The following is a 25,058-nucleotide window of genomic DNA, read 5'->3' on the forward strand; positions in this document are numbered from 1 at the left end:
TCATGCAATTTATTAAAAATCTTTACATGAAATACTTTTCAGATGAGCTACATTGTAACTTACATTACAGTTTTCAGTTGTGACTCCTGTGGTAAGTCGTGTCTCTGGACGCTGGCAGGGCTTCCATTTGATGTGACGAAGATCAGAGTTCTCTCCTTTAACACTAGTGCAGTGGCCTTTTTCCAAAGCTTGGGTTAATCGTGATATATTCCAAAGAAGTGACATTCTAATTCCTTGTTAGCTCTATTTGCAATTAACTATTTTGAAAACAAACAGAAGAAAACATTTAAACAAATGTGGCTTGGCTAACAACTCTTATGGTTGACTGTTAATTAAGGCCTGTGTCAGGCCTCACTTCTGTCCCAGCTAGCAATCCTTGCCATTGGGCACAAAGCAGGAAGAATTCAGGGACACTGTCAAAGGGCAGGCTAAGACTGGGTAGGAGATTTTAATTTTGCCAGCCGGGGTTTGGGTGGACATTCATTTACAGAATCTGGTTTTGAAACAGTATTCCTCAGAGCAAATACATGTGAAACCCTCCTCAGGTGTTGTGTTGTTACCTTATTGTACTGTTTCCCTAAGAAAGAGATAGCTTTCTAACACAGATCTCTATTAAACCCATTGGTAGTGATCTATTAGAATTCTCTGTTTGTGGTCAGGCCAGCAAACGGTAGCTTCTGAGTGTGACTCTGCCTGTGTTCCAGAAAGAAATGACCACTCGCTCCTACCGCTGGTGAGTGCCAGGTCTTTAAAACGCTCTGTGGAGATGGTGGCGCCTGTGTCAGGGACAGTAATCCCATCGATCCTGTACCCTGATCTGTCTGGCCTTGTACTGAGGGTGCAGAAGAGGTGGGTGATGTGCTCAGAAGAGTGGATCACTCATCACATTACTCCTCAAGGGAAGAAACAAGCCACCTACAAAGCTTGCTTGACTATGATGACTGCGGACACCCTGATGTTAAACCCTAGGGAACATTTCTTTCTGAGGCCAGTTGGGATTCATTGTGCATGAATTTGCCACTCAGCCTCAACATATTGCCATCAAAGAAGGTGTATTGGTCCTGAAGAGACGAGAATGAAAGTTCTAGGGACATTCTGACAAAATGTAGTCGATGACACCGTGAGCACATGAGAGGGAGTATTCTAACCCACTTCCCGCCATGTAGCCTCATCATCTTTACACAGAAATTTTGTTCAGAAACTTAGCCAGTGAGACTCTCCTTAGAAAAAGAGGTAAAACGATGGCCCTCGGGTACACAGCAGTAGACTGGGCTCACCAACAATTTTCCCAGCAAAGCATTTCTGGTTATAATTCACTGCCAGAGGCAAGATTGCTTTTTTGTCTCCTGGATGAGCCCTTCAAGGGTATGTGAATATATTTTATGGCTAGAGGACAGGGCATGTTTGAAACAGGGGTGTCTGTAAGCACTTGCATGCCAGGCATGGTGAACACTATTTTATAAAGCGGATTTGTGCTCCTAGGGGCATATTGCAAGTTGAGGCCAAGCCCACAGAAAATTATTACTAAATGAATACAATATGAAAACGTTATTTTATTTCTAAATTTACATGTAACATTGTTACTTTGTGAGTTTCGGATTACACTTGAATGCATGTCTATTAATGTGATATGAGATGCATGCATGATTTCATCTTGAATGCATTTGAATATAATAGCACTGGAAATGTAATTTGTATTCTCAAATTTTATAAAGCAAAATAAATAAATCTTGGGGGTGGTAGCCACGTTGAGCATATTGCATTAATTTCTTTGGGGGTTCTCCCAAACTAATTACCAACTTCCCTTTGCAGATCCAAGCTGTGTTGCGACAGCAGTCCTATCCAACCTTAATTCTCTGAGCCATCCACACCCAAACCATCCTCATTTCTTCCACCTCTAGGAAGTGATAATATCAACATGTCTACATGTCACTTTTGCTCTTTTAGTGGAATGTTCTAGATTGATACAGTACCTGCCTTACAGTGACTTCTGGGTTCACATTACCGCTGAGTCCTTAAAATGTGTTAGGCTTCAGTTTTAATTTAAATGGCCAAGTAGAGTCAACGGCCATCAATTTGGCCATTATAGAATCAGCACACTAGAGGCCAGTTGCCTGCCCCTAAATTGGAATGAATTGATTACAGAAATTCTTTTAGTCCGGTGGTTTTTAGTGGTGCCTGTGATAGCCTCTGTCAGTCTGAGGATGCCTCTCTTCAGTGATTGGATAACCCACCATGGGCTCCAGCATAAGGCCTATTGTGTCTTGCCTGTTGATGACAACATACCTAGCACTTACTGGGCTTCTGATAGATGTAGGGACAAGCAATAGAGGAAGGAAAGGGACATGGAGGTAGGTAGGAAGTTAGAGGATAGGGAAAAAAGAAAGTCTAGAAAGTTCCATGGTGTTGAGCTAATGGGTTATACCCAGACCTTCTTAGTATATCAACATCAGTTGCAAGAGCCATCAACTGAATTATCCAGACCCAAATGTGAATGAGTTTGGAGCTCATGGGGATGACGCTTCTCTTAACAATGACTTTGGCATCTTTCCAGGCCCCTGTCCAGGGAGTCTCACTGTATATTGGCACATCGGGAAGGATCCTAGGGAATTTTTTTCTTGGGATCTGTTCAGTGTTACATACAAAAGCAGCCCTGTGCCCACATGGTGGAGATCGGGAGCTGGGAGCCCTGGAACATTCTAATGGTGTGGAAGTGAGGAGAACCACAGTCTCCAGGAAAATATGTTCATGATTTTCTGGACTGTCTAAAAAATTTCAAACCCCAGGAATGGCATTTTTATTTTCTGCACTCTCCTTGGGACTGAAGTTTCACTAAAGCATTTTCTGTCCTTGTTCTTATTAAATTAGCAAGACTGAGTTGAAGCAGAATACATTGTTAGGGCCTGAAATGCTGTTGAAAGAACAAAATAGACTGGCATGAGAAATACCTCAGGTTCCATTTAGGTTGCAGAGGACAGGGTAAGGAGTGGGGCTTGCTAAACATGACTTTTCTGATAAAAGTTGAGAAGGATAAACATGTGGAACAAAACAAGGGAAACTAGTGATGCTTAGCCTTCACTTTTATTATTCTTTGTTTTGTTTGTACTTTAAATCATTTACATGTTTAAGAACTAGTGAGCCCTATGCACTGGTGGCCAATGTGGGTACACTGCCCTGACCCCCACTGGTCAGGCACTTTGCCTAGCATTTCCTCTGCAAGCTTTTGAAGTAGGCATTCTAAAATATATATCTGATCCTGCTGCTTCTGTAAATATCTTTAGTGGCATCTACAGTGAATGTCGGTGGTGTTTTGCTGTAAAGGGACAGGAGTAAATGCTTTAGGCTTCCTGGTCTATTCTGTCTCTACTGCAGTTCCTCAGTTCTGGCATTATAGCACCAGACAGTAGGTAAACAAATGACTGTTCCAATAAAACTTTATTTACAAAATGAGGCTGGATTTGGGACTGAGCTGATCCCTGGCCTTCAGAACAGTCTTCAGATGCCTTGGACTGACACTTAAGACCTTTTGACATTTGACTTTGGCCTTTACACCCAGGTCCCCGTGCCTACTCTTCACAAGCCTCAAAGCCTGGGTAGCCTTAAAGCCTCCTTGCCTTCACCAATGCTGTTCCCCCATTTCAATGCCTGCCTCCTGATTCTTACTTTGCTATGAGCTGGATCTCCTACCCAAAACTCTTGTCAATTCTGTATCCCAGGGTTCTTTGTTTCTGTCTGTAGTCTGCTCTTATATATAGCTATGTCTCAGTTGGATGCTGACAGGGTATGTGATCCCATTTCAACTAGTACCCAATTTAGAGCTTAGCAAAGGGAAGGCCAGTGAGCAGAAAAGCATAAAGTGGACCCAACAATGGGATTGTGAGTCTCTGAATCACAGAGAAGCATAGGGATGTATAGATGAAAATCCTGCAAGTCCAAATGTGAGATGGGAGGCCAGGGCTATGCCACTGAAGGAGGCATTATGGGGTCAGCCAGCAGGAACACAGCCAGGTGAACCTGAGCAGACAAGTTTCTGTTGGGATTCTGGGAGCCCTGGGCAGCAGCCATGTATCCTAGAGGGGAGTGAGCAAGGGAAGTGGTGTCTGGGTTAGGGCATCAGGACCAGGGTGAGGATGCAGCCTGCTGGAGGGAGATCAGAGAGAAACCCGCATGATTAATGGGACAGAGGGACTGACTCATGAGGAAAGATTAAAGCGCCCCGAGGAGCTGGGGTACAGGACCAACAGGGGCAGATGATAGCAGTCTCCAAGTATGTGAGATGAATAAACATCCTGGAGGAGGCAGCAGCTTCATTAGGGAGATGGAAACACGGCCCCACCAGAGAATGGGAGGGTGCTCAGCAAAGGCATGAGACGCTGATGGGAGAACAGCAGAGGTGACAGGTGGCTGGGGCAGCTCTGGACTGTTGGAAAGAGAAACACGATGCGAAGGCTGCTGCAGAATGACTTTTTCAGGGAACCCTTGGGCTTTCATCCTGCAGGGCCTCACAATTTTCTACACTCTTGACCTTGGCCCTGAGTGGTGGCCTTAGAGCTACTCACTGACAGGATGGGCAGCTGAGGAGCCCTAAAGGGAAGAGAGAAGCTCATCTTCCTCCTCTTAGATAACAGTTACTGACTCACAGCAGTCTTGATGCCTTCTTCTCTAAAGTCAGTTTACTGCCACACCCTGCCTGCCTTTGGTAAAACCATAAATGCTTGTCCCAAGCCTTTCTTAAGCACATGACACACCCCTCAGCTGCCGGCGCACCAGAATGAATTCCAGCTACACCCTCATGCTCACCTTGGTCTGGCCTTTTGAAAGACCAGGTCAGACTCCTAGATCATCTTTCTTCAGTAATCCCCTGACCTTTGCTTTAAGGCTGGGATGAGCAATTGGACTTACATAGTCTGACCAGGTGTCCCACATCATACATAGTAGGTCTGCATAGTCAAATTATTAAAGACTGTAGAGAAGCCATCCTTCACTTTGGCTGTATATATTTGAATCATCTTTAGAAAAAAACAATGCCTCCACCCACAATTCCAGAATGTTGAATTCCTTGAACTTGGCAGGGAAGGAGTAGCCCTGGCTTCGGTGCCTTTTGTTAGAGCTCCCCAGGTAGTTCTGTGTTGGGAACCAGCCCTGAAGAATGCTTTATTTAAGTGGGACCACAGTTCCTACGCAAGGCGTTCCACCATCTTTCTCTGTAATTCTAACCGTGCTATCACTTGAGCATTTCTTTTTCAAAGCTAGCATTTAATAAAAGATGATCTGTGTACTTGGCACCTTGTTGGGGGCAGAGGTCCCATTGGGAGTGAGGAAAGGTCTCAGCCCTTGGGGACATAAGGTCTAAATGACAGAAGACACCTATTATGGAGCAAAATGGGTACTGAGTACCGAAATGACATCTCCACAGTTCCCTCTCTGCACTCTGTAGCCCTGCTTGGCTCTGGTCTCATCCTAGAGTCCCGAATTCCATGTATAAAGACTGATGGCAAGACTCTCCAAAAACACATCAAGTCACCAATCAGTTCCAGGGCATGCAGTTGTTTATTTAGTAAATAGAAATGCACTTGATTGCCTTTAAGCTAACAGCCCACGTCCCTCTCCTGAAGTTCTTGGAGTCAGCACATCACAGATACCCAAACAGGAAGGCTCTTACCTGGTGGCATATATGCAAAATCCTAAAAATCAAGGGAACATTATCTTGCCATTGTGTATTCTTTTGATGGAGTTATTTAGATTTAAATTAATATCAGTGTTTAAAAGAGATATAGAAAGATACATAATATACTGATAGTATGTGGACATGGCCAAGTTAGGGAGACTGTACACCCCAGACTCAGTGTGCAAAACCACACCAGAGTACATGGTCTCTCCTGGCTAGTCCAACCGTTTCATTCTTTGAACAAAGTGTTATTACCATCTGCCAAGTTTTGGCCCTGGCCCTTTTGTTTTTTGAGTTACACTGGCTTGGCTTCCTGGGGAGAAGTATGATGAGCTTGTTCTAATGATCCACCAAGAGCCTTCCCCTTTGGTGCCTGTCACCACAGCCAGTCCTTACTGTTGTTTTAGGAAGGTTCGCATAGACACAGACTGTATAATCTCTCTAGAGTTTCTGGGGGAAAGAAAGAGCACTAAGAAAAAACAAGAGGACCCACAGTTGGGTGAATAGTGAAGCGGTGGACCTGGGAGCAGTTGAAGAAGTGGTGATTATGATCAGCAGGCATCGTATGAAATTCTCAAAACACTAATTTAAAAAGATGTGGACACTAGGGGGCCAGTGAAGCTCAATCACATCAGAGCAGAGCGACTCTCATCCAGATACCAGCCTCACAGCTGCTGGGATTCAAATGTATCTTGAAAACACACACACAGAATACATGCAGTTCATAAAGGAATAGTTGAAAAAGGAACCAAAAAAGTAATGGGTTTCTGTATCTTTATGCTTAAGGTCAGCCTGTGTTGGGGGTGGGGTGCCAAAATACATCAATTTCGGGGAATACTAAAGCAACTTAGTTGCAAAGAGTCTTCTGCCCTGAATTCAGCTGGTTTCACATGGAGCTCTGAGCACAGGCAACCTGGAGATGTCCTTACCTGAAAGAGGAGAGAATGCAGTTGCAAGGTTCACTGTCAGGCTTTTCTGATATGCTTATGTCAACGCCTCACCATGATGGATAATTTTCAACGACAATCTGAAATAGTCGTGTAAAAGGATCTCTGATGCTTTGTTTTATTTATAATTTGTCCCAGCTGTAGGCATCCAGATGAAACTTGAATTCTTCCAAAGGAAGTTTTGGACTGCCAGCAGACAGGTAAGGTATAATTAGCATCTTGGGGCATTAGCCACAGTTATTATCCAGGTGTCCCCATGTGGGTACCTGAGGCCAACAGTGCCAGGTTTCTGATGAATGTTTGTAAAACGAACTGCCCGCTCCTCGGATTACCATTCATTTCACTGCAAAACACAGGGCTGTCAGCATGTTAGACACCGCATGCTGGGCCAGGCAGGGGGTTTGCTCATAGGAACTGTTTGAATTATGAGATCAAGGCAGTGATTTCCAAAGGGAGTTTCTCTCTTAATATCAGAGCCTTCTGTGCTTTTCATAATGACTTTCTTCTAATTGTATTGTGATGTCCAGTTATTTACTTGTGATTCTCTCTATTACAATGTAGAAAGCCTTCACATGACCTGCTTTATCAAAGCATGCATCTGCTCTTTCTTTCCAAAGGACTTCAAAGGGCTATTGCACACTGAAAACTCTGGGGCATGCTTGCCCTTTGCGGGACTAAGACTTTTCAGAGGTATCTGTCCAATATTCAGCAGAAATGGCAACTGATAAGTTGTCTCCACATGCCCAATTCTAAATGTTGGGCGTACAGCTCCAGAGGAAATGAGATCGGCACATGAAAGGCGTAACTGCCCTTCCACAGTTATGTGCACGATTCACAACAGAAAAGATATGGGATCAACCCAGGGACCGATCCAGGGATTAAATGCATAATTAGGATACTGTAGAAAACCATAAACTAAGAACACAAACAGGAGTTTCCCTTTAAAGTCATTGAGAAATGGTTTTAAACTAAATAATGACATTAATTATATCTTTTGTTACCAGAAGATCTGAGTTCTTAAAACGATATCATCAGTATTGAATGACAACATAAATTAAGATAGATGGAAGCAAGCCAGCCCTCCCCAGATTGTGTCTTTTATATTACACTATTCTGACTTCATGCTGACTCCAGACAGCACAGCCAAGTCTCATCTTGAAATCCTCTCTCTGGATGAAACCTGGTCTTTGCATCAGGCCCGTGACCTCCATAGCTGTGGCAGATGCCTGGATGCCCCAGTAACACAGTTCCCCGCTCTCCCCACAGTGCGCCTCCCTGGATGGTAAATGCTCCATCAGCTGCGATGATGAGGTAAGGTGGCCCCCTAGGCTTGATTCTGGCCAAGGGGAGGTGACAGACGGTGCCTTTTGACAGAAGGAATGCTGCTCTGAACAGAGCCAGGTCTGACACATTGCTCTGGGCAAGCCTCCAAAACACAAAGGAGGGCATTGCTTTGTTTCTTTACCTTTGCCCTTCCGATCACATAGTTTGATTCACAGAGAAATGTGCTTTACATATTTCCTAGACAGCACTATTAGCATTTTGGCATTTTATTTACAGGAAATAATAGGCATTATTACCATTCTAGGCTCAGCTCACATTACAACCCCCAATGCTGTTTCTCCATGCCTCATTTTCTTCCGACTCCCCAGAAAACGAGGTGAAATTGGTAGGAACTATTGATTCATAGTACAGGTAAGAAGGTCAAAAAAGAACTCAGATATGGCGGTGCACACCTGTAATCCCAGAGCTCACCCAAGAGGCAGAGGCAGGAGGGACACCATAACTTCAAGGCCAGCCTGGTCTACATAGCAAGTTCCAGTCTATCCAGGACTGTATAGCAAGGCCATGACTGAAAGGAAGAAATGAAAGAAGGGAAGAAGGGAGGGAGAGAAGGAGAGAAGGAGGGAGGGGGGAGGGAGGAAAGAAAAATGAAAATAAGAGAAATGAGTGACTTTGTTAATTTCTCCTAATTAGTAAGCTGAGCCTCATGGGTTTTCATCCTCCATAGCGATTCCCTCCCAAGATGATTCCTCTCTCCTTCTCTCTCTCTCTCTCTCTCTCCACACACACACACACACACACACACTTTTGGAAAAGAATTTAAATATCTCACATCAGTATTGGAGGAAATAAATGTGCCTTGTCCCAGGTTGACCCACCAGACCCACGTTCTTGGCCACTTTGCCCAGGCTTTGGAACAGAACCACAGCAGCCCTTTCATCTGGCTCCCTGTGCATTACTACACATCAGTCAACACACAAATAAAACTTTATAATCGGATATTTACAGTCCTTTCTCTTTTCAACCTGGAAAACATAGGTCAGAACAAGTAGATTTCAAGAAAGTAGCAAAGAAAAACATATAAAAGAGAGTCCAGCATGAAATTAAAACAGAAAAATGCTTGGTCCCCAATGGTCTAGCTGCCAGTTTAAAAGAAAAATTGTTATCAAAGCACTATCATTTATGATTCACTGTATCCACAGAGTAAAGCCAATCAATCAGGGTTTCATCAGAAGCCCAGCTTTTTCTGATCATCAGATCAAAAATAATTTTCCCTTAGGAAAGAATTCCCCGTGAAGTTTTATGATCAGTTAGTTTAGGGATGACTTTCGTGGCACAGAGGGGAGGCCTCAGACCTCCCCTCTGACTTTAAGACATATACACTCAAGTTAGACAAGAGCTACACCCTCATGTCCATCCTCATGCCTTACTGGAGAGCTCAGTTCAAGAACAGCACCACTTACCAATGCCAGTAATGCCTGTGTCGTGGAACCCTGTACTAAGCCCCTCACTTGCTCAGTGGGCAGCATTGAAAAATCCTAGCTTATAGCAAGAGAACTGAGATGGGTGGTACTTTGGGTACTCGGTTGGGTGAGTGGTGGTTAGATATGAGTGGCTAGATATGTGAATAGTTGCTTAAACAATTTTATGAATAAAATAAGAGGTCATACTCTCCTACAACTCTCACTGCCTGGGTGCATCCCCACATAAAGACGAGTGAAGGCAGACCCCCATTGGAATTGGAAACATCAGTGTGTTGTTCAGTGACTGGTGTCTCTCTGGTGGTACAGCATGTGACGTTCGACAATTTTCTGAACCTTTCTTTGCCTATGTTTTTCCCACCATACAATGGGCACAGAAATACCCACTCAAAGAATTACAGTGAAGAATGCATAGGAAAAAAAATGTGTGTCACATATCCTGGAGATGACACACACTACTGTTAGTCCTAAACCAAACATGCCTGAAACTGTTCTTCCCTTCAAGCAGCACCCCCCAACCCCAGGCTGAAGTCCCAGGTGACAATGGCACACACTGAGGCACAGTTAATGTGGGCCACCATGCCCTCATCACTACTGTGATCACTCCTTGCTACCTGAAATGCATTCAAATGCCCTAAGGTTCATATTTGAAAAATGAAGCCTTAACTGGGCCCTCAGTGTTTTTACCTCGATGTGATGCTCATGCTCCCAGAATGTACTTTGAACCTGTCATCCATCTCCCTTTAGATTGTTACATTTTGGCTCCAGGCAACTGGCTCTGCCTTCCCACCCAGACTGATGCCATTCTTTTGGCAGATCTTTGCCTTTGTCACACCTTTAGTAACCTGTAACTAAGCCTGTGAGATGGAATCCTTCCCCTTCCCAGCTGACCCCAATGATCAAGTCCCCATTAAAAACAGCTATGGGGGCTCATATCAGGTTACGTGCCTCTGGCTGTTCCATCACACCTGGTCTGCTCTCAGAATGCTCAGACCCTTCTTGCCTGAGGTCTCTGAAATGCCCTCATCTCCCCATCGGCACACACTGCCCCCACCCCCTCAGCAGGCAGGGGTGTGCTGTGATGAGGGTGGGTAGGATATGTGGACAGGTATGCTTCCACCATATAGGGTCTTTAGTTGTTTAGTTGGCTAGTATGAACTGGACCCATGTGAATGGCCAGACTGACTATGGGGCTGACTGAAGACTTATAAGACATCAACCCAGGGTGAATGTCAGCTTTGGGGTCCATGGGGGAACCATTCAGACACTTACACATTCCTTCATGCCATGATGGTTGAGGGCTTCTTAAGGGCTGGCGCCTGGATGACCTCCAGGAACATAGTGGGAAGCCCCTGCCTTCCGGGCACTTACTGAGTAGCAGGAGGGGTAAGCAGCAGCTGGACTCGGTGTTGTGGAGCACACTGGTTGAGGATGGCATCTCTGAGGAGCAACATTAGAGTCAACAGGAGGTGGAGATGGAAGAGAGGTGGGCAACAGCACACAAGGCATGAGAAAGCTTTAGAAGCAGATCACACCCTTGCAAGGGCCCTGAGGTGACAAAGGAAGCATGGTTGTCATTCAGCAGAGAGGAAGGTCATAGCCACCTCCCAATTCTGCATGACCCAGTAGTATAGACTTTCTGTCTACTTACCTGACCACCACCTTTATCTGCTGTTGACAATACCAGCATTTTGCAATGACAGAGGAAGGTAAGAAGGTTGTCCCCACTGAGGCATTTGGAAAACTGTGAGAAGATGAAAAAGCTTCGTAATAAATTCAGCTCTGCCTTCTCATGATATCTATGACTATCTAAGGTTTTCTGAGTCCTGAAAGATCCCCTGATGATGACAAGGCTGACATCTAGGTCACGTCCAAGCAGCTGAGTACCTCAATATCTGGAAACACCCAAGGCTGACCAGTGGGTGGGTCAGAGGATCATTTACATGTTATGAGGTGGGACACAAGTGACTTCTACTGAGCATTTCTTTCCAGTGTGACCCCTTTGCAAGTAATGATTTTTAAAAGATGATACACTTTTCTATTTGTATATGTGCATGTGTGAAGTGCATATTTATGCATGCATGTTTGAGTGTATGGGGTTCATGTGAATCATCCTTGATCATTTGTCCACCTTATTCATTGAGACAGGATCACTCAGTCTCACCCATGGCTTATGGATATGGGTCATCTTGAGAACCAGCTTGTTTTGGGGATCTCTTATCTCTGCCTCCTGAGACTAGAATTACAAAAGGGCTGCCATACCCATGTGGCATTTACTTTGGTTTTGGTGATCCAAACCCCAATTCTTGCAAGTGTACAGCAAGTAATTTAGCCACTAAGCCATCTTGATTAGATAGTTGGCCTATAATGAGAAGATACAGAAAGAGATGGGAAGGTGGTGAAGGTCAGTCTGTTCCACAATTGGGATACTAGAGTTCTGGTCAGGAGACCTGGAGAAAAAGTTCTGAGGACTGACATTTTCCTGTTCCTAACATACAGAGACTCAGGCCTTATCCTCAGATGCAAGATTCTACAAGATTCATCCCCCACCCCTCTCTCATACATATACATCAAAACTGTTATGTAGCATAGTCCTGAGCTCTTAAGTCAGTTTCACCAGTCAAAACAAACAAAAGGCATCTTCCCAAAACAAACAGGACCAAGCTCAGCCAACCTGCCTCCAGGACCACCTGTTAGAACTTGTGCCCTGCTTCCCATTCTAAGGTACTATAGCAATGCAGCATTAGGATGCTTAGAAAAGAATACATGGCAGGTGACTAGTCTTCCTGGGTACCAGACATGGTGCTCATCCTTCATTAGCATGGGCAGCTCATGGAACCTTCTAACCCTACCTCTGTGGGATAGCAATGGCTGCCTCACCCTTTCCTAGAATACCTAGACACTGTTCAAGGACACATTGATAGTAACAGTCAGAGCTTCTGGTTCCAAAGCTACTCTTAGCCCCAGGCTGGTATCTCCTTCCAGTTAACACTGGAGTTGGCCCTGTGTCTTCTTCCTCTTCAGCATCCCAGCATCCTTTCCTTCCAGTCTGTAACTTCTGAGTTCCCATACTCGGATGTGGGTTTCAACCCCAGATATATATCTATATCTGTATCTGTATCTATATCTATATCTAATCATCCATATCTACCTATCATCTATCTATCATCTATCTATCTATCTATCTATCTATCTATCTATCTATCTATCTATCTATGTATCTATCTATCATCTATATATCTATCATCTATATTTACCCTATGTGTCTTAACTTGAAGCTGCTGATCCCCACAAGCCTTCATTCGGTTAGTGAACCATTGGGGACATGGTGATGGGTGGACATTTAGATTTCATTTGGGAGAAGTAACATGAAGAAGGAAAACTAGGGAAATCTTGGGGTTTTGTTGTTGTTTGTTTGTTTACCGGTGAGGCAACTGAATTGTATGATGTGGAGAAAACAACTAATCAGACAGGATGCTGGGTATTTCTGTTCCAGCTGATCCTCACAGCTGGCCCTATGCTCCCTCTTTCCCTCACCTCAGACTACTCTGTTTCTCAGTAATAATTTAATTCAAGTGCTTGTTGACAGAGAGGTCTGTTTAGGAAGTCATCTGGTCACTAAATTTGCCTTTCAGTGTTTACAGGGAGGCAACACAGTATGCCTGTACTGAAAACTTAATGACACCTTCCAGGTTCAGTGACCTTGGTCTGATCAGAGGCATAGCACCCTGTTTCTGACCTGTGACTTTCCTAATGATTGTCCAGACCAGGGGTGGCAGTCCTCAGCTTGTGCAGAATGAGGTAACTACATCTTGTTCTACTGAATATAACCTTGAAATTCAAACTTGGCCAAAAACAGGTCCAATGAGATATCTTCTGGCTGCCAACTCCTGTCCTGAGATCCTCCCAGAAAGGGGAGGAAAGGCACACCTGAAAAACGGTAACTAGATACACAGTTCAGGAAACACCCATCTCTCCATGTAGCTTGGTTTGCTCAGCATAGAAAAAACAGATGCTATTCCCCCAGCCAGTGCACAGCAGCGCATACCAACTGGGGTCCACCGCATGATGCTTTTGGAAAAAGTGGCAGCTGAGGCCTCCTGGTTCCTTTTTCTGTCCCCATATGGTAGGATGGAGACTAATCTGACCATAATGAGGGGATCAGCCAGTGCTGTTTAGATTCTAGCCTGTAATGAGCTTTTCCATTTTCTTCCATAGTTTATTCCTCAGCAAGTGGTAGGTGCACACAGAAAGTCCCTCAGCTATGTCTGATTACTTTCTGGGCTTCTGATATTAGCTTAAAAATTGCTGCACTCAGGGAGCTCAGCATCCTGTAACTGGGGTCAGTACCTGATCAAACAAACCCAAGCACCAGTCACTTTTGAAGATTTTCTTATTTTCAACTATAACAGTAACACACCAAACACTTGGTATGGAGATGGCCTGACTTCTCTGCCATTTGTTTTGGACCTTTGCTTACTCTGTGGTTACTGTGGCAGACAGGATCTCCCTTAGCTGTCTAAGGTTGAGGGTTTGCAGGGACCCTGAGTCCCTAACTATATCCTGGTGTCTTCTGGAAGTCAGCCAGTAGTAGAAGTCTAAGTTCTGGAGTCACAGGCTCTGGATTCAAATCCCACCTGCTTAGATGACCTTGGGCCTCAGTTTTCTCCTCTGTCCATGGGGATAATCCTTCCCTGGCCATCTGAAAAGAAAGGCTATGTGAACTGAGATTGCCATCCCGCTTCCTCTTCCTCCCCTTCTTCTTTCTCTTTCTCTTCCTTTTCTTCTTCCTCCTCTTCTTCACAACATTTTATGAAAAGTTACTTCCTGTGATAGTAATCAACTGTGTTCGCCCAAGCTTGCCACTCCTTTCTCTCTATAGCTTGTTTATTTTTGCATAATAGATTTTTTAAGTGGGGGAAGCTGGGAAGATGACTTAGTGGTTAAGAGTACTTGCTGTGTAAACATGAGGATCTGAGTTTTAATTCCCAGCACCCATGTAAAAATCCAGGCATGGTTGCTTATGTCTGTAACCCCAGCATTCCAGGATGGAGACAGGCTGGTCCCTGGAGCTTGCTAGTCAGCCAGTCTAGCTGACAGGGTGAACTTCTGGTTCAGTGAGAGGCCTGTCTGAAGGCAAGAAGACAGAGACTGATGTCTTCCTCTGACTTTAGTGCACATGGGCACAGACACCCACATATGTGCATACACCATACACATACACTCCCCCACCACATGCAGTACATAAATAAATAATAAAAAAGGAACAGTCTTTGCCTCGGCTATAGAATGCTCGTTCTTCTTGAGGCTGGCTGGGGGAGGGTGGTTTGCACATCCTAAACGCTGGTGTTCTGATGTCCTCCCTCCTAGCCAGCACTAGCTACTGTGAGGAGTGTAGGAGGCAACAGAGCAGGAACCGAATGTTTACAACTAATGATAACAACTTTCACTGAAATTTTGTGCTAAGGAAAAATTATGAAATATTTATTTAAAAATTTTGGTGATCATTGCAACTCTGATCCCAAACAAAGAACAGCTCAGGTGTGGCTTGGGGGCCAGGAAGGACCACAGAAGGGGCCAAGGTGGCCAGGAATCTGATCAATCCACCGGGCCCTCTTTTGGTCACTTGCTTTGGGAACCATTGTCTTAGGAGGCCTTTCTCCTGCCCCTGTGTGGTAATTTTCCTTCTTGCTGTGGCTACCTCAGACCCATCCTAATGTGCCCCCAGCTTCCTGTGTGGTTGGAACTGTTCCCCATCATCGTTCTTGTGGCCTTCATGACATGTGCCTCTCTCAAGAGTTCCTTGATTCTTGGAATCAATTTGCCTTGTTAGCTGTATTGTATTGCCCAGTATTTACAACATTAGACGATGGTACTGACCAGAGATACAGGTATAATTGCAAGAGTAATAATTGGTCAAGAATGTTTGGTAGGAATTAATGTTGTACAGGAAATTGCAGAGGAGACTGGGGTAACTTCAGACTCCCTGTGCAGCAGTGAGGAACTGGCTAGTCAATGTCTAAATGAGGGAACTACTCAGGGACTCAATGCATGCTTGCCGACTGAGTGCGTGGGCTAAGTGCTGGGGGAGTACTTCTATCTGCAAATGAATATCCTGACATTGAAATCAGCAAGGACAGGGATCTACTTAAGTGCCCCATGAGTGACACTCATGGTCTAACCACAACACTGCTGTTCAAAGCAATTCTCTACATTGATGGATAAGCACAACCACTATCAGCATAGGTGCAGAGCATTGAAATGGGACTCACACCACCTAGGCAACTGAATTTTTACTTAATTTTCACCAAGTTTAAATTAAATTTAAGCCCTAAATCTATACAAAGCTTGTGACTACCATACCAGAAACACGGGCCCATGTGATTGCTTCTTCAAAGAGGCATGAGGATGATTTATCATGACTCCCTGCAGGATGGAGAGAGTGTCCCCAAGGCAAAAAGCTTCTACAGATAGCACGTATCTGATCCTTTGGCCAAGCTCTGTTGTTCGTCCAAGTAGTCAAGTCTACTCTAAAGGGTGCTTGCTGTACTTTTAATCTGTCCAGTCTCCATGGTCCATGACTAGAAATTTTTAAAAACTTTTATTTATTATTTTTATTTTATGTGTATGCGTGTATTGCTTGCATGTAGGTGAGTGCATCTGTGTTGTGCAATGCCTGTGGAGGACAGAAGAGACTGTGGGATCCTCTGGAACTGGAGTTATGGACAGTTGTTAGCTGCCATGTGGGTGCTGGGATTCGAACCTGGGTCTTCTGCAAGAACAGTCAGTGTTCTTAACTGCTGAGCCATCTCTCCAGGCCCCCATGACTAGAAATTTAAGTCAGACCTTTCTGACCTCACTGCTGTCCTTTCATGCTGGGCAAAAACCAACCCTGTGCCTAGGCCAGTGTCCCCCAAAACACCAGCCCCACGGTGGCCTGGAGCTAGGGGGAATTTAGCTCAGGGTAAAGATATGTTACAAATTAAACGTTGCAGTCCCTATGTAAAGCTGCAATAAATAGAAACTGAGTTACATCAAGGACAGAATTAAGCCTTAAGTTTAAACTCCACAGCACTATAATTAAAACTTCGCCTGTAGCAAACCATTCACTGGAGATTAAAGGAACGTGGGGGAAGCAGAGGTTTGCTTTACCTTGTTCGCCACAATTTATAAGTCTGAGCTACCAAAAGTTAGCAACCCTGCCCCCACAGCCAGCTCCCAATTAAAACACTGTTTGAAAACCTTTAGGAGGCCTGAGGGGCCCCTTTTTACAGAAGGTCGTCCCTTCCCCCACGCCTGAGCCTATGAACAAATTAAAAAATATTACCTGGTCCCCTGATGGTCCTCTGAGCTGACACGGTGTTTTCATTAATACATCATTAGTGTAATGACGTTGTTCTGGCATTTGGTTTTCAAAACAGCCTGCACTGCAGCCACCAAAAATGTAAGCTTGAGGGTCTCTGAACCCTTCCTTCCCTGAAAATATAAAGGAAAACCCAGTCAAAAGGCAATTCATTGTTTTCTATGCATGGCCATTTTATCCCAATTTGGGTCTCCCAAAGCTTATTCTGTGTTTGTCCTTGTTTTGACATTTTTGGATTTGCAGAGTAGACCCTGGATTTAATTTAACCATGTCCTTAACTCACAGGGCCAGCAGGCATTTTCAATTCCCTGAATTCAACTCCCCCCACCTCCCAGAGAGGGTTTTTTTATTTTTCTATGAGACTGGAAATACGTCATTATGTATAAAAGCAGTCTGAGGCCCCCAAGTTGAAAGTATGCTTTCTGATTTTCTAGACTGTGAACTGTTACCTCATAGACAATAATGGATTCATTCTGGTGTCTGAAGACTATACACAGGTAAGTGAGAAATCCCTCCCAACTCAATGTAAAGGGATCAGAAGGTGCTTGGGACCAGGGTGGTGACAAACTGGCATTAAATCTCAGAGACAATGTTCTGTATGCCGGAGGTCATAGCATACTGTAAAACCTCATTTCCATCTGTCTAAGAATGTCACAGCAGGCCCCAAAGCACATTTACTTCCTGGAGCATATCTCAGAAGTAGGCAGAGCCCAGGGCCTGTTCTCTTACTCATAAAATGTTCAATTTACAGAATTCTTTGTGTCAGAGTTGTTTTTGCCACGTACACAATTTTTGCCAAGGGCTAAAAGTTTCAGTGGGTAAAGCTGGGTACCACAGTATACATCTGAAATCCAACACTGCTATGGTAAGATGGGAGGTATGGGAGGTAGAGACAGGAAAATCCTAAAATCTTGTGGACCAGCTAGCCAGGCATACACAGTGAATGAATCTCTGTCTCAAAGGAGGTAGAAGGCAAGGGTTGACACCCAAGGTTGTTGTCTGACCTCCAAATACACCATGGCACGCTTAGGCACACACACATATTTCACACATTTCACCATATGTTTCCATGCAAAGAGAGAGAGAGAGAGAGAGAATGTCCCAGGCAAGAAAAGTGGCTCCGCATGTTTAGCGGTAAAGAGGGATGCAGGCTAAATCTGGGTGTGATAGCGCCAAAAATATGGAACGCTTCACGAATTTGCGTGTCATCCTTGCGCAGGGGCCATGCTAATCTTCTCTGTATCGTTCCAATTTTAGTATATGTGCTGCCGAAGCGAGCACAGAGAGAGAGGTTTTTTAAAAAAATAATATTTGCTTGATGGGTAGAGGTGCTTTGAAGAGTTTGGACATCTTCAAGGAGAATTTCTCCTGACGTTTAGCCCCTATGCACATACTGAAACATACTCTAACGTGGTTTCCATCTATGGCTTTCTTTCTGACTTTTGCTGTTTAGGCATCTAAGTTTAAGGATTACCTGGGCTTTTCAGGATAGATGAGGAATATTCACTTGCTTGAGCTCTGCACAATGTGAGGGATGCGGGGCGGGGAGCAAGCTGTGAAACTTCACGTGGATGCCAATGAGAGTTCACGTCAACAGCAGTACAGTAATAAAACAGAGTTTTCCATTCAAACCTTCTACATTGAAGCTACTACCATTAGAAATTTGCATTAGCATATTAAAACAGGTAAAGCACAGATAAGTTAGCAGTCAGGTAGCCAGGTAAGGTAGCAGGAGAGACAGATGGTTTCTAGTGCCAGTTGTCTTTAGCTAGTTTGACTTAAGTTGTATTGGGCTCCAGAGAAATTCTAAACTGAGGATGATTGACCATATAAAAATAAATATTTAAAATAAGATTTTTATAATATCTTCCTTTAAAATGATTTGAAATGCTTCAGGAGCCCACAGTCTTATGTGTCCATTAATCCTCACTAAATTCGTTCATTTTTATGGGGGGGGTAATGTTTCCCTGTAGCCCCAGCTGGCCTGGAGCTCACTATGTAGATCATGCTGGTCTCAATATCATGGAGATCCACCCACCTCTGCCTCCCCATTGCTGGGATTAAAGGCATGAGCCACCACACCCAGCCAGAAAACTTGAGAAATTGTATGTCCATTGTACTTTCTGAGAATGTTTAAACGTACCTCAGACTTCTGATACCCACACACATCTCTGGCCATTGGGCAGTTAGTGGGATTTAAGGTAGGAAAATGAGCCCATGGAACAAGGCTAGTTTTTGACACAACCAAAATGTCCATCAGACCACTGAGACAGGAAGCAGCAACTCAGAAGGCTGTGCCTGCTGCACGTACCCTGCTTTCTTCCTGAACAGACCTGCAGCATTACCCAGCCAGCCTGCCAGCCTGCTCGGCCTGGGCTTGTTTGATGTTGTCTGGCTTCCTGTACCCCAATTAGGATAATTCTTCTTCATCTAACAACCAGTTCCATTGACACTGGCATATTTACACACATAAAATACAAATGTGTTCTTGCTCCTAGCAGCGATGCATACCCACAGAGCATGCAAACTTTCCATGTTTCCCTCTAGAGGAAAAGGATGTGCTTCATGTTCAGTCAAAGCAATGTTTCCTTTCTCCTCTTCTTCTTGACCCTTTTTTCCAAAGTGCCAAAGTATATACAGACACAGAGACACACAGACACACACACAAATGCACACCCCCCCACACACACGCATACACACCCACACACACACCTCACTGCCTATGAACTCTGGAGAGTGGGGTCAAGGTCACTAAGGTAAGTATAATAGAATATGGGTTGGGGTCACTCAATGCCTAAGGAAAACACGGGATTAGACTCTTACTGTAGTATCCTCCCCCCAAGTTCTGGACCCAGAATAGAAATGGGACTTCTCAATGACTCTTTACTGGCTCATTCCACGGTACCATAGAGGTCTGTCTACTGCAAGCTTTTTCCTCCACAGTGCGTGTGCCCTCCCCTTCGGACACCTCCAGTTTAATGATTCCAGAAACCTGGAGAGCATGCAGGATGATGTTAATCCTTCATTTCACCAGGCAAAGTTTGCAAATCCTGTCATAGCATGAATTAGACTTGCCAACTCTTTAGCTCAGCAGTGATCTGAAGATGGCAGCAGGTGCAGGGATAGGTCAGTAGAGGGTCTGTCCTTGTCTCCTCAAGGGGCTCGGTGGTCTTCCTCTTGGTCACTGTATTAACAGCCCATGGATAAAATGATAGCACGCCTCAGAAAATGATTTTAAGAAAGGATGGGTTCTCAATTGCAAGAAATTTATAGGGCTTAGGAAGTAGACTGTTCTATTTCCCTAAGCAGATCATCTAGGGATTATAATCAGTTGTTTTTATTACTGCTTAGGAAGCCTTTCCATAGCCTCATTGTGTCTGTAGAAGTAGCATTTTAATCAGAAGGGATTATTTATAGATTAATGCCTACCCCATCCAAGGGTGTGTGTGTGTGTGTGTGTGTGTGTGTGTGTGTGTGTACATGTGTGTCTTAATTTTTGCATTGAGTACATGTTATACAACATCCCTGATATATGGTGGAGACATTCCAATCTGTTCACTAGTTTTCTGACCCCACAGCTGCTGTGACTGTTACAGCTGTTCCTACTTTTCTGCAACTGGAGTCCTGAAAATCTACCTCTGGCTTCTGTCAGTGGCAGGACACACACACACACACACACACACACACACACACACACACATCTCTCTCTTACACACCTCTCTCTCACATACACATCTCTCTCTTATACACCTCTCTCTCTTTCTCTCTCTCTCGCTCACACACATCTCTCTCTTACATACCTCTCTCTCTCTCACACACATCTCTCTCTCTTACCTCTCTCTTTCTTGCTCTCTCTCACACACACATCTCTCTCTTACACACCTCTTTCTCTCCCACACACCTCTCTCTCTTTCTCTCTCACACACATCTCTCTCACATACCTCTCTCTCTTTCTCTCTCTCTCACACACACATCTCTCTCTTACACACCTCTTTCCCACACACCTCTCTCTCTTTCTCTCTCTCTCACACACATCTCTCTCACATACCTCTCTCTCTTTCTCTCTCTCACACACACATCTCTCTCTTACACACCTCTCTCTCTCCCTCCCCCCCCCCCCTTTTTTTTTTTTTTTTTTTTTTTTTTTTTTTTAAAGGCAGGATCTCATGTAGCTCTGGCTGGCCTTGAATTCACTACATAGCCTCTCTCACACATCCCTCTTACACACCTCTCTCACACACATCTCTCTTACACACCTCTTTCTCTCTCTCACACACATCTCTCTCTTACACACCTCTCTCTCACACACATCTCTATCTTATACACCTCTCTTTTTCTCTCTCACACACACCTCTCTCTCTTATACACCTCTCTTTCTCTCTCTCTCACACACATCTCTCTCTTACACACCTCTCTCTCTTTCTCTCTCTCTCACACACACCTCTCTCTCACACACACATACCTCTCCCTCTTCCTCCCTCTCTCTCTCACACACCTCTCTCTCACACACATCTTACACACCTCTCTCTTTCACATACATCTCTCTTACACATCTCTCTCTCACACACGCACACATTTCTCTCTCTTACACACCTCTCTCTTTCTCTCCCTCTCACACACACCTCTCTCTTACCTCTCTCTCTTTCTCGCTCTCTCACACACACATCTCTCTCTTACACACCTCTCTCTCTTTCTCTCCCTCTCTCTCTCACACACACACCTCTCTCTTACACACCTCTCTTTCTCTCCCTCTCTCTCACACGCACATCTCTCTCTTACACACCTCTCTCTCACACACATCTCTCTCTTACACCTCTCTCTCACACACACACCTCTCCCTCTCCCTCCCTCTCTCTCTTTCTCACACATACACCTCTCCCTCACCCTCCCTCTCTCTCACACACACATCTCTCTCTTACACACCTCTCTCTCTTTCTCTCCCTCCCTCTCTCACACACACACCTCTCTCTTACACACCTCTCTTTCTTTCTCTCCCTCTCTCTCACACACACATCTCTCTCTTACACACCTCTCTCACACACATCTCTCTCTTACAACTCTCTCTCACACACACACCTCTCCCTCTCCCTCCCTCTCTCTCTTTCTCACACATACACCTCTCCCTCACCCTCCCTCTCTCTCTCACACACACATACCTCTCTCACACACATCTCTCTCTTACACACCTCTCTCTCACATACACATCTCTCTCTTATACACCTCTCTCTCTTTCTCTCTCTCTCGCTCACACACATCTCTCTCTTACATACCTCTCTCTCTTTCTCTCTCACACACATCTCTCTCTCTTACCTCTCTCTTTCTTGCTCTCTCTCTCACACACACATCTCTCTCTTACACACCTCTCTCTCTCACACACACATCTCTCTCTTTTATACACCTCTCTTTCTCTCCCTCTCTCTCACACACACATCTCTCTCTTATACACCTCTCTCTCTCACACACACATCTCTCTCTCATACACCTCTCTTTCTCTCCCTCTCTCTCACACACACACATCTCTCTCTTACACACCTCTCTCTTTCTCGCTCTCTCACATACACATCTCTCTCTTACACACCTCTCTCTCACACACACATCTCTCTCTTACACACCTCTCTCTCTTTCTCTCTCTCACACACATCTCTCTCTTACACACCTCTCTCACAGACATACATCTCTCTCTTACCTCTCTCTTTCTCTCACACACCTCTCTCTCACACACACATCTCTCTCACACACACCTCTCTCTTTCTCTCTCTCTCTTTCTCTCTCACACACACCTCTCTCTCTCTCTCACACACACACACAGTCTACTCTCCTCTCTTCTCTGATGGTTGAATGTGTTACCTATCTACCCTCCTCTCATGGCTGCTTGTTTTCCCCACAGACTGGAGATTTCTTCGGTGAGGTCGAGGGAGCTGTGATGAACAAATTGTTATCAATGGGCTCCTTCAAACGGTAAGGATTTTATGGTCCTCTCAGTTTACCTAAATAAAACAAACTGAGGTCAAATAAAGCAAGCCCTGGATTGCCCACATAGCTGGTTCCCACTTGTATTCAGGCACTACACTGAGTTCAGCCCCTCAGCCTCTACACTGAGAGTCTACACCTTGCACAGGGGCTCGGTCTTGGAGAATCAGCTCTGTCCTCTCGGCATGGAGTTGATCAGAGGCTAGTATTTAAGAGTCTGCATGGTGACTTGATTCATGCAGGTTGGAGTGAATACAGGAAAGTTCTCACCTGAGCGGAAAGGAGGAATGCATTTTCCTTAAGAACCAGGAGTCCTCCCTGGAGATTAGGGATTTGGATATGGAAGGTGATATTTTGACACTTACTGATAGAATTTTAGCAAATCCAGGGAGTGTTCCTCAACCATCTCCTGATTTAGGTGCATGGAATCCACTGCTAGAGAACCCAGATCTCACAAGTAATAGGTACCTCTCGACTGGTTGTGACCCTGAGCAGAGGCTGGTTAAAACAGCTTCCTCCTGGCCCCATGTTCCCAGAGCCGGGCCAGCATTGCTCCTAAGAACACCTGTGGGGAAAGCCAATGCTCCCCGGTCTGGGTGTCCGGGGGTTTCCTCAGAGCTCTTCCTGATCTTGCCTTCTCAGGAAGAATAAGGACCTCTTCGATGTTGTATGTATGTAGTAGCAGTGATGGCTCTGCAGCTCAGCTGGAGGTGCCCCCACCCCTGGCCCTTTTATGACTCTTCCCATAACTGACTGCAAAGGAAGTATTAGCTCAAGAAACTGGACTTTGAAGCCATTCAGCAAGACCAACCGGGCATTGTGCTGAGAGCAAGAGATTCAAAACCGATGAGCTAATAAATCTAATGCTGGAAATTCTGTAACTTGTTTGTGTCAGAAGGATGTGGGGAGGAGACAAGTGCTATAAGACGTGGGAGGAAGCCATGGCTTTCTGACACTCACTTGCCCTCAGCATGACTGAAGCAGATAAGGAAGCGCTCCTGTCTCATTTCCTCCCAGCAAGTCAAACACTGTTCTCAGGAGTCTGACTCACTTAGACCTGGCCTCGGGCTGCTGTAGCCTTTTCTCTGACTTAAGCTTCCCATGACAGCAGGTTCTGGGTGCTCTGCCGTCCAGGCACTGCTGCTTTTTTCTACGTTTCTGTCATTGTGTACATTTGTGTCCTGTCAACATGTTTTTCAGCTCTAGGTAGGGTTGGAGGAGAGACGCAAAATGAAGACTAATCACACATGCGTTTCTCATTTGAAACTTAGTTTTCAATGTCTTTAACAACACCACCACCATCTTCTTGGCTGTTTGTTTCAAATTGATGAGAGGAAGAGCCAGTTACAATGGAATTTGAAATTTCCAATCTTCTCTTTAATGTGGGAGAAGTATGGTTGGCATGAGTCTAGAACTTGCTTTTATTGTAAGACTAGACAACATATTTCAGAAAAAGGAAGGGCTGAGGGTTTGACTAGGTTAGGACAGGAGCTGCTACCATTGAGGCTGACAAGCCTCAGGTTACACTTTGAAGGACCCCTTCTGAGGCCAGGTGAGCCATGAAGAGTTGGGATTTTGGTGGATTGAAGTCAAAGGCAGGCTGTGACATTTACTATCTATCTGCATGACTTAGGTCAAGTTCTTTCTCCAAGCTTGAGTCCTGTGTGTCACATGAAGATGGTAATAATATTCACTTATGAAGGGTTCCATCAGTGGCCATGGCATCATAGTAAGCATCAAGGTCTTAGCCCAGTGCCTGGGACCCACAATGGCTCCATAATTGCCAGCTGCTGACTTTTGTTGTTCTTGATCTTGGCTCGTTCTTGGCTTTGCTGTCTGTGTGATGCCAGGTACTGTTTCCTCTACAACCATACACCCATGACACCTGGAGGGAGAGGTCTCTCTAGTATGGGGCAACTGTAGTTGAGATCACATGCAAATGCCCTTGCCTTTTTCCCTCAAAGAGCCAGCTTGTTGAGAGCACAAGACTGACAGCCCTTCCAAAGATGTGGATTTCAGAAACAGGGGAAGGAGGTCGATAGAAGTAACTGCCAAGCCTCTGGGACAGAAGCCATTCCCCATGCTAAGCTGAATCACACCACATGCAGGGTACCTGGAGGCAGTCTTGCTTTGGAGGCATGGTTTGATCTGGTAGCACATAGGATGGTGCACTGAGCTAATATCTCCTCTTAGCATCTTGGATGCTGCTGCTGGTACATTTCCAGCATTGATCAGCCTCACATATCAGAGCCAAACACACCTTCCAAGAGGGCTTAATGAGGAGAACCCTATCTGTCTCCACCAACCTCCCCTTTGGCTGTCTCCTGGGTAGGGTCTTGGCGTTC

General features: G+C 44.9%; 1 protein-coding gene and 1 non-coding gene across 5 annotated transcripts in view; one reads left to right on the forward strand and one right to left on the reverse strand.

Moving 5' to 3' along the window:
* The window catches only part of Cacna2d3 (calcium voltage-gated channel auxiliary subunit alpha2delta 3), a 918,594-nt gene that overhangs the window by 815,124 nt on the left and 78,412 nt on the right, over positions 1–25,058 (forward strand). For all 4 annotated transcript variants that reach the window (XR_003846886.1, XM_008851835.2, XM_008851836.2 and 1 more), the window contains 4 exons: positions 6,754–6,815; positions 7,882–7,926; positions 17,178–17,240; positions 22,631–22,701. Coding sequence is in view for 3 of the 4 variants with exons in the window: in XM_008851835.2 (XP_008850057.1) it covers positions 6,754–6,815; positions 7,882–7,926; positions 17,178–17,240; positions 22,631–22,701 (241 nt within the window). In the remaining variant the exon portion in view is untranslated. The remainder of the gene's footprint in view (positions 1–6,753; positions 6,816–7,881; positions 7,927–17,177; positions 17,241–22,630; positions 22,702–25,058) is intronic.
* LOC115067474 lies at positions 17,918–18,024 on the reverse strand. Its single transcript, XR_003846889.1, has one exon. It is a non-coding gene; the product is annotated as a U6 spliceosomal RNA (small nuclear RNA).

Source organism: Nannospalax galili, unplaced genomic scaffold, assembly GCF_000622305.1.
Source record: "Nannospalax galili isolate Female #2095 unplaced genomic scaffold, S.galili_v1.0 scaffold485, whole genome shotgun sequence".
NCBI classification, from domain to species: Eukaryota; Metazoa; Chordata; class Mammalia; order Rodentia; family Spalacidae; genus Nannospalax; species Nannospalax galili.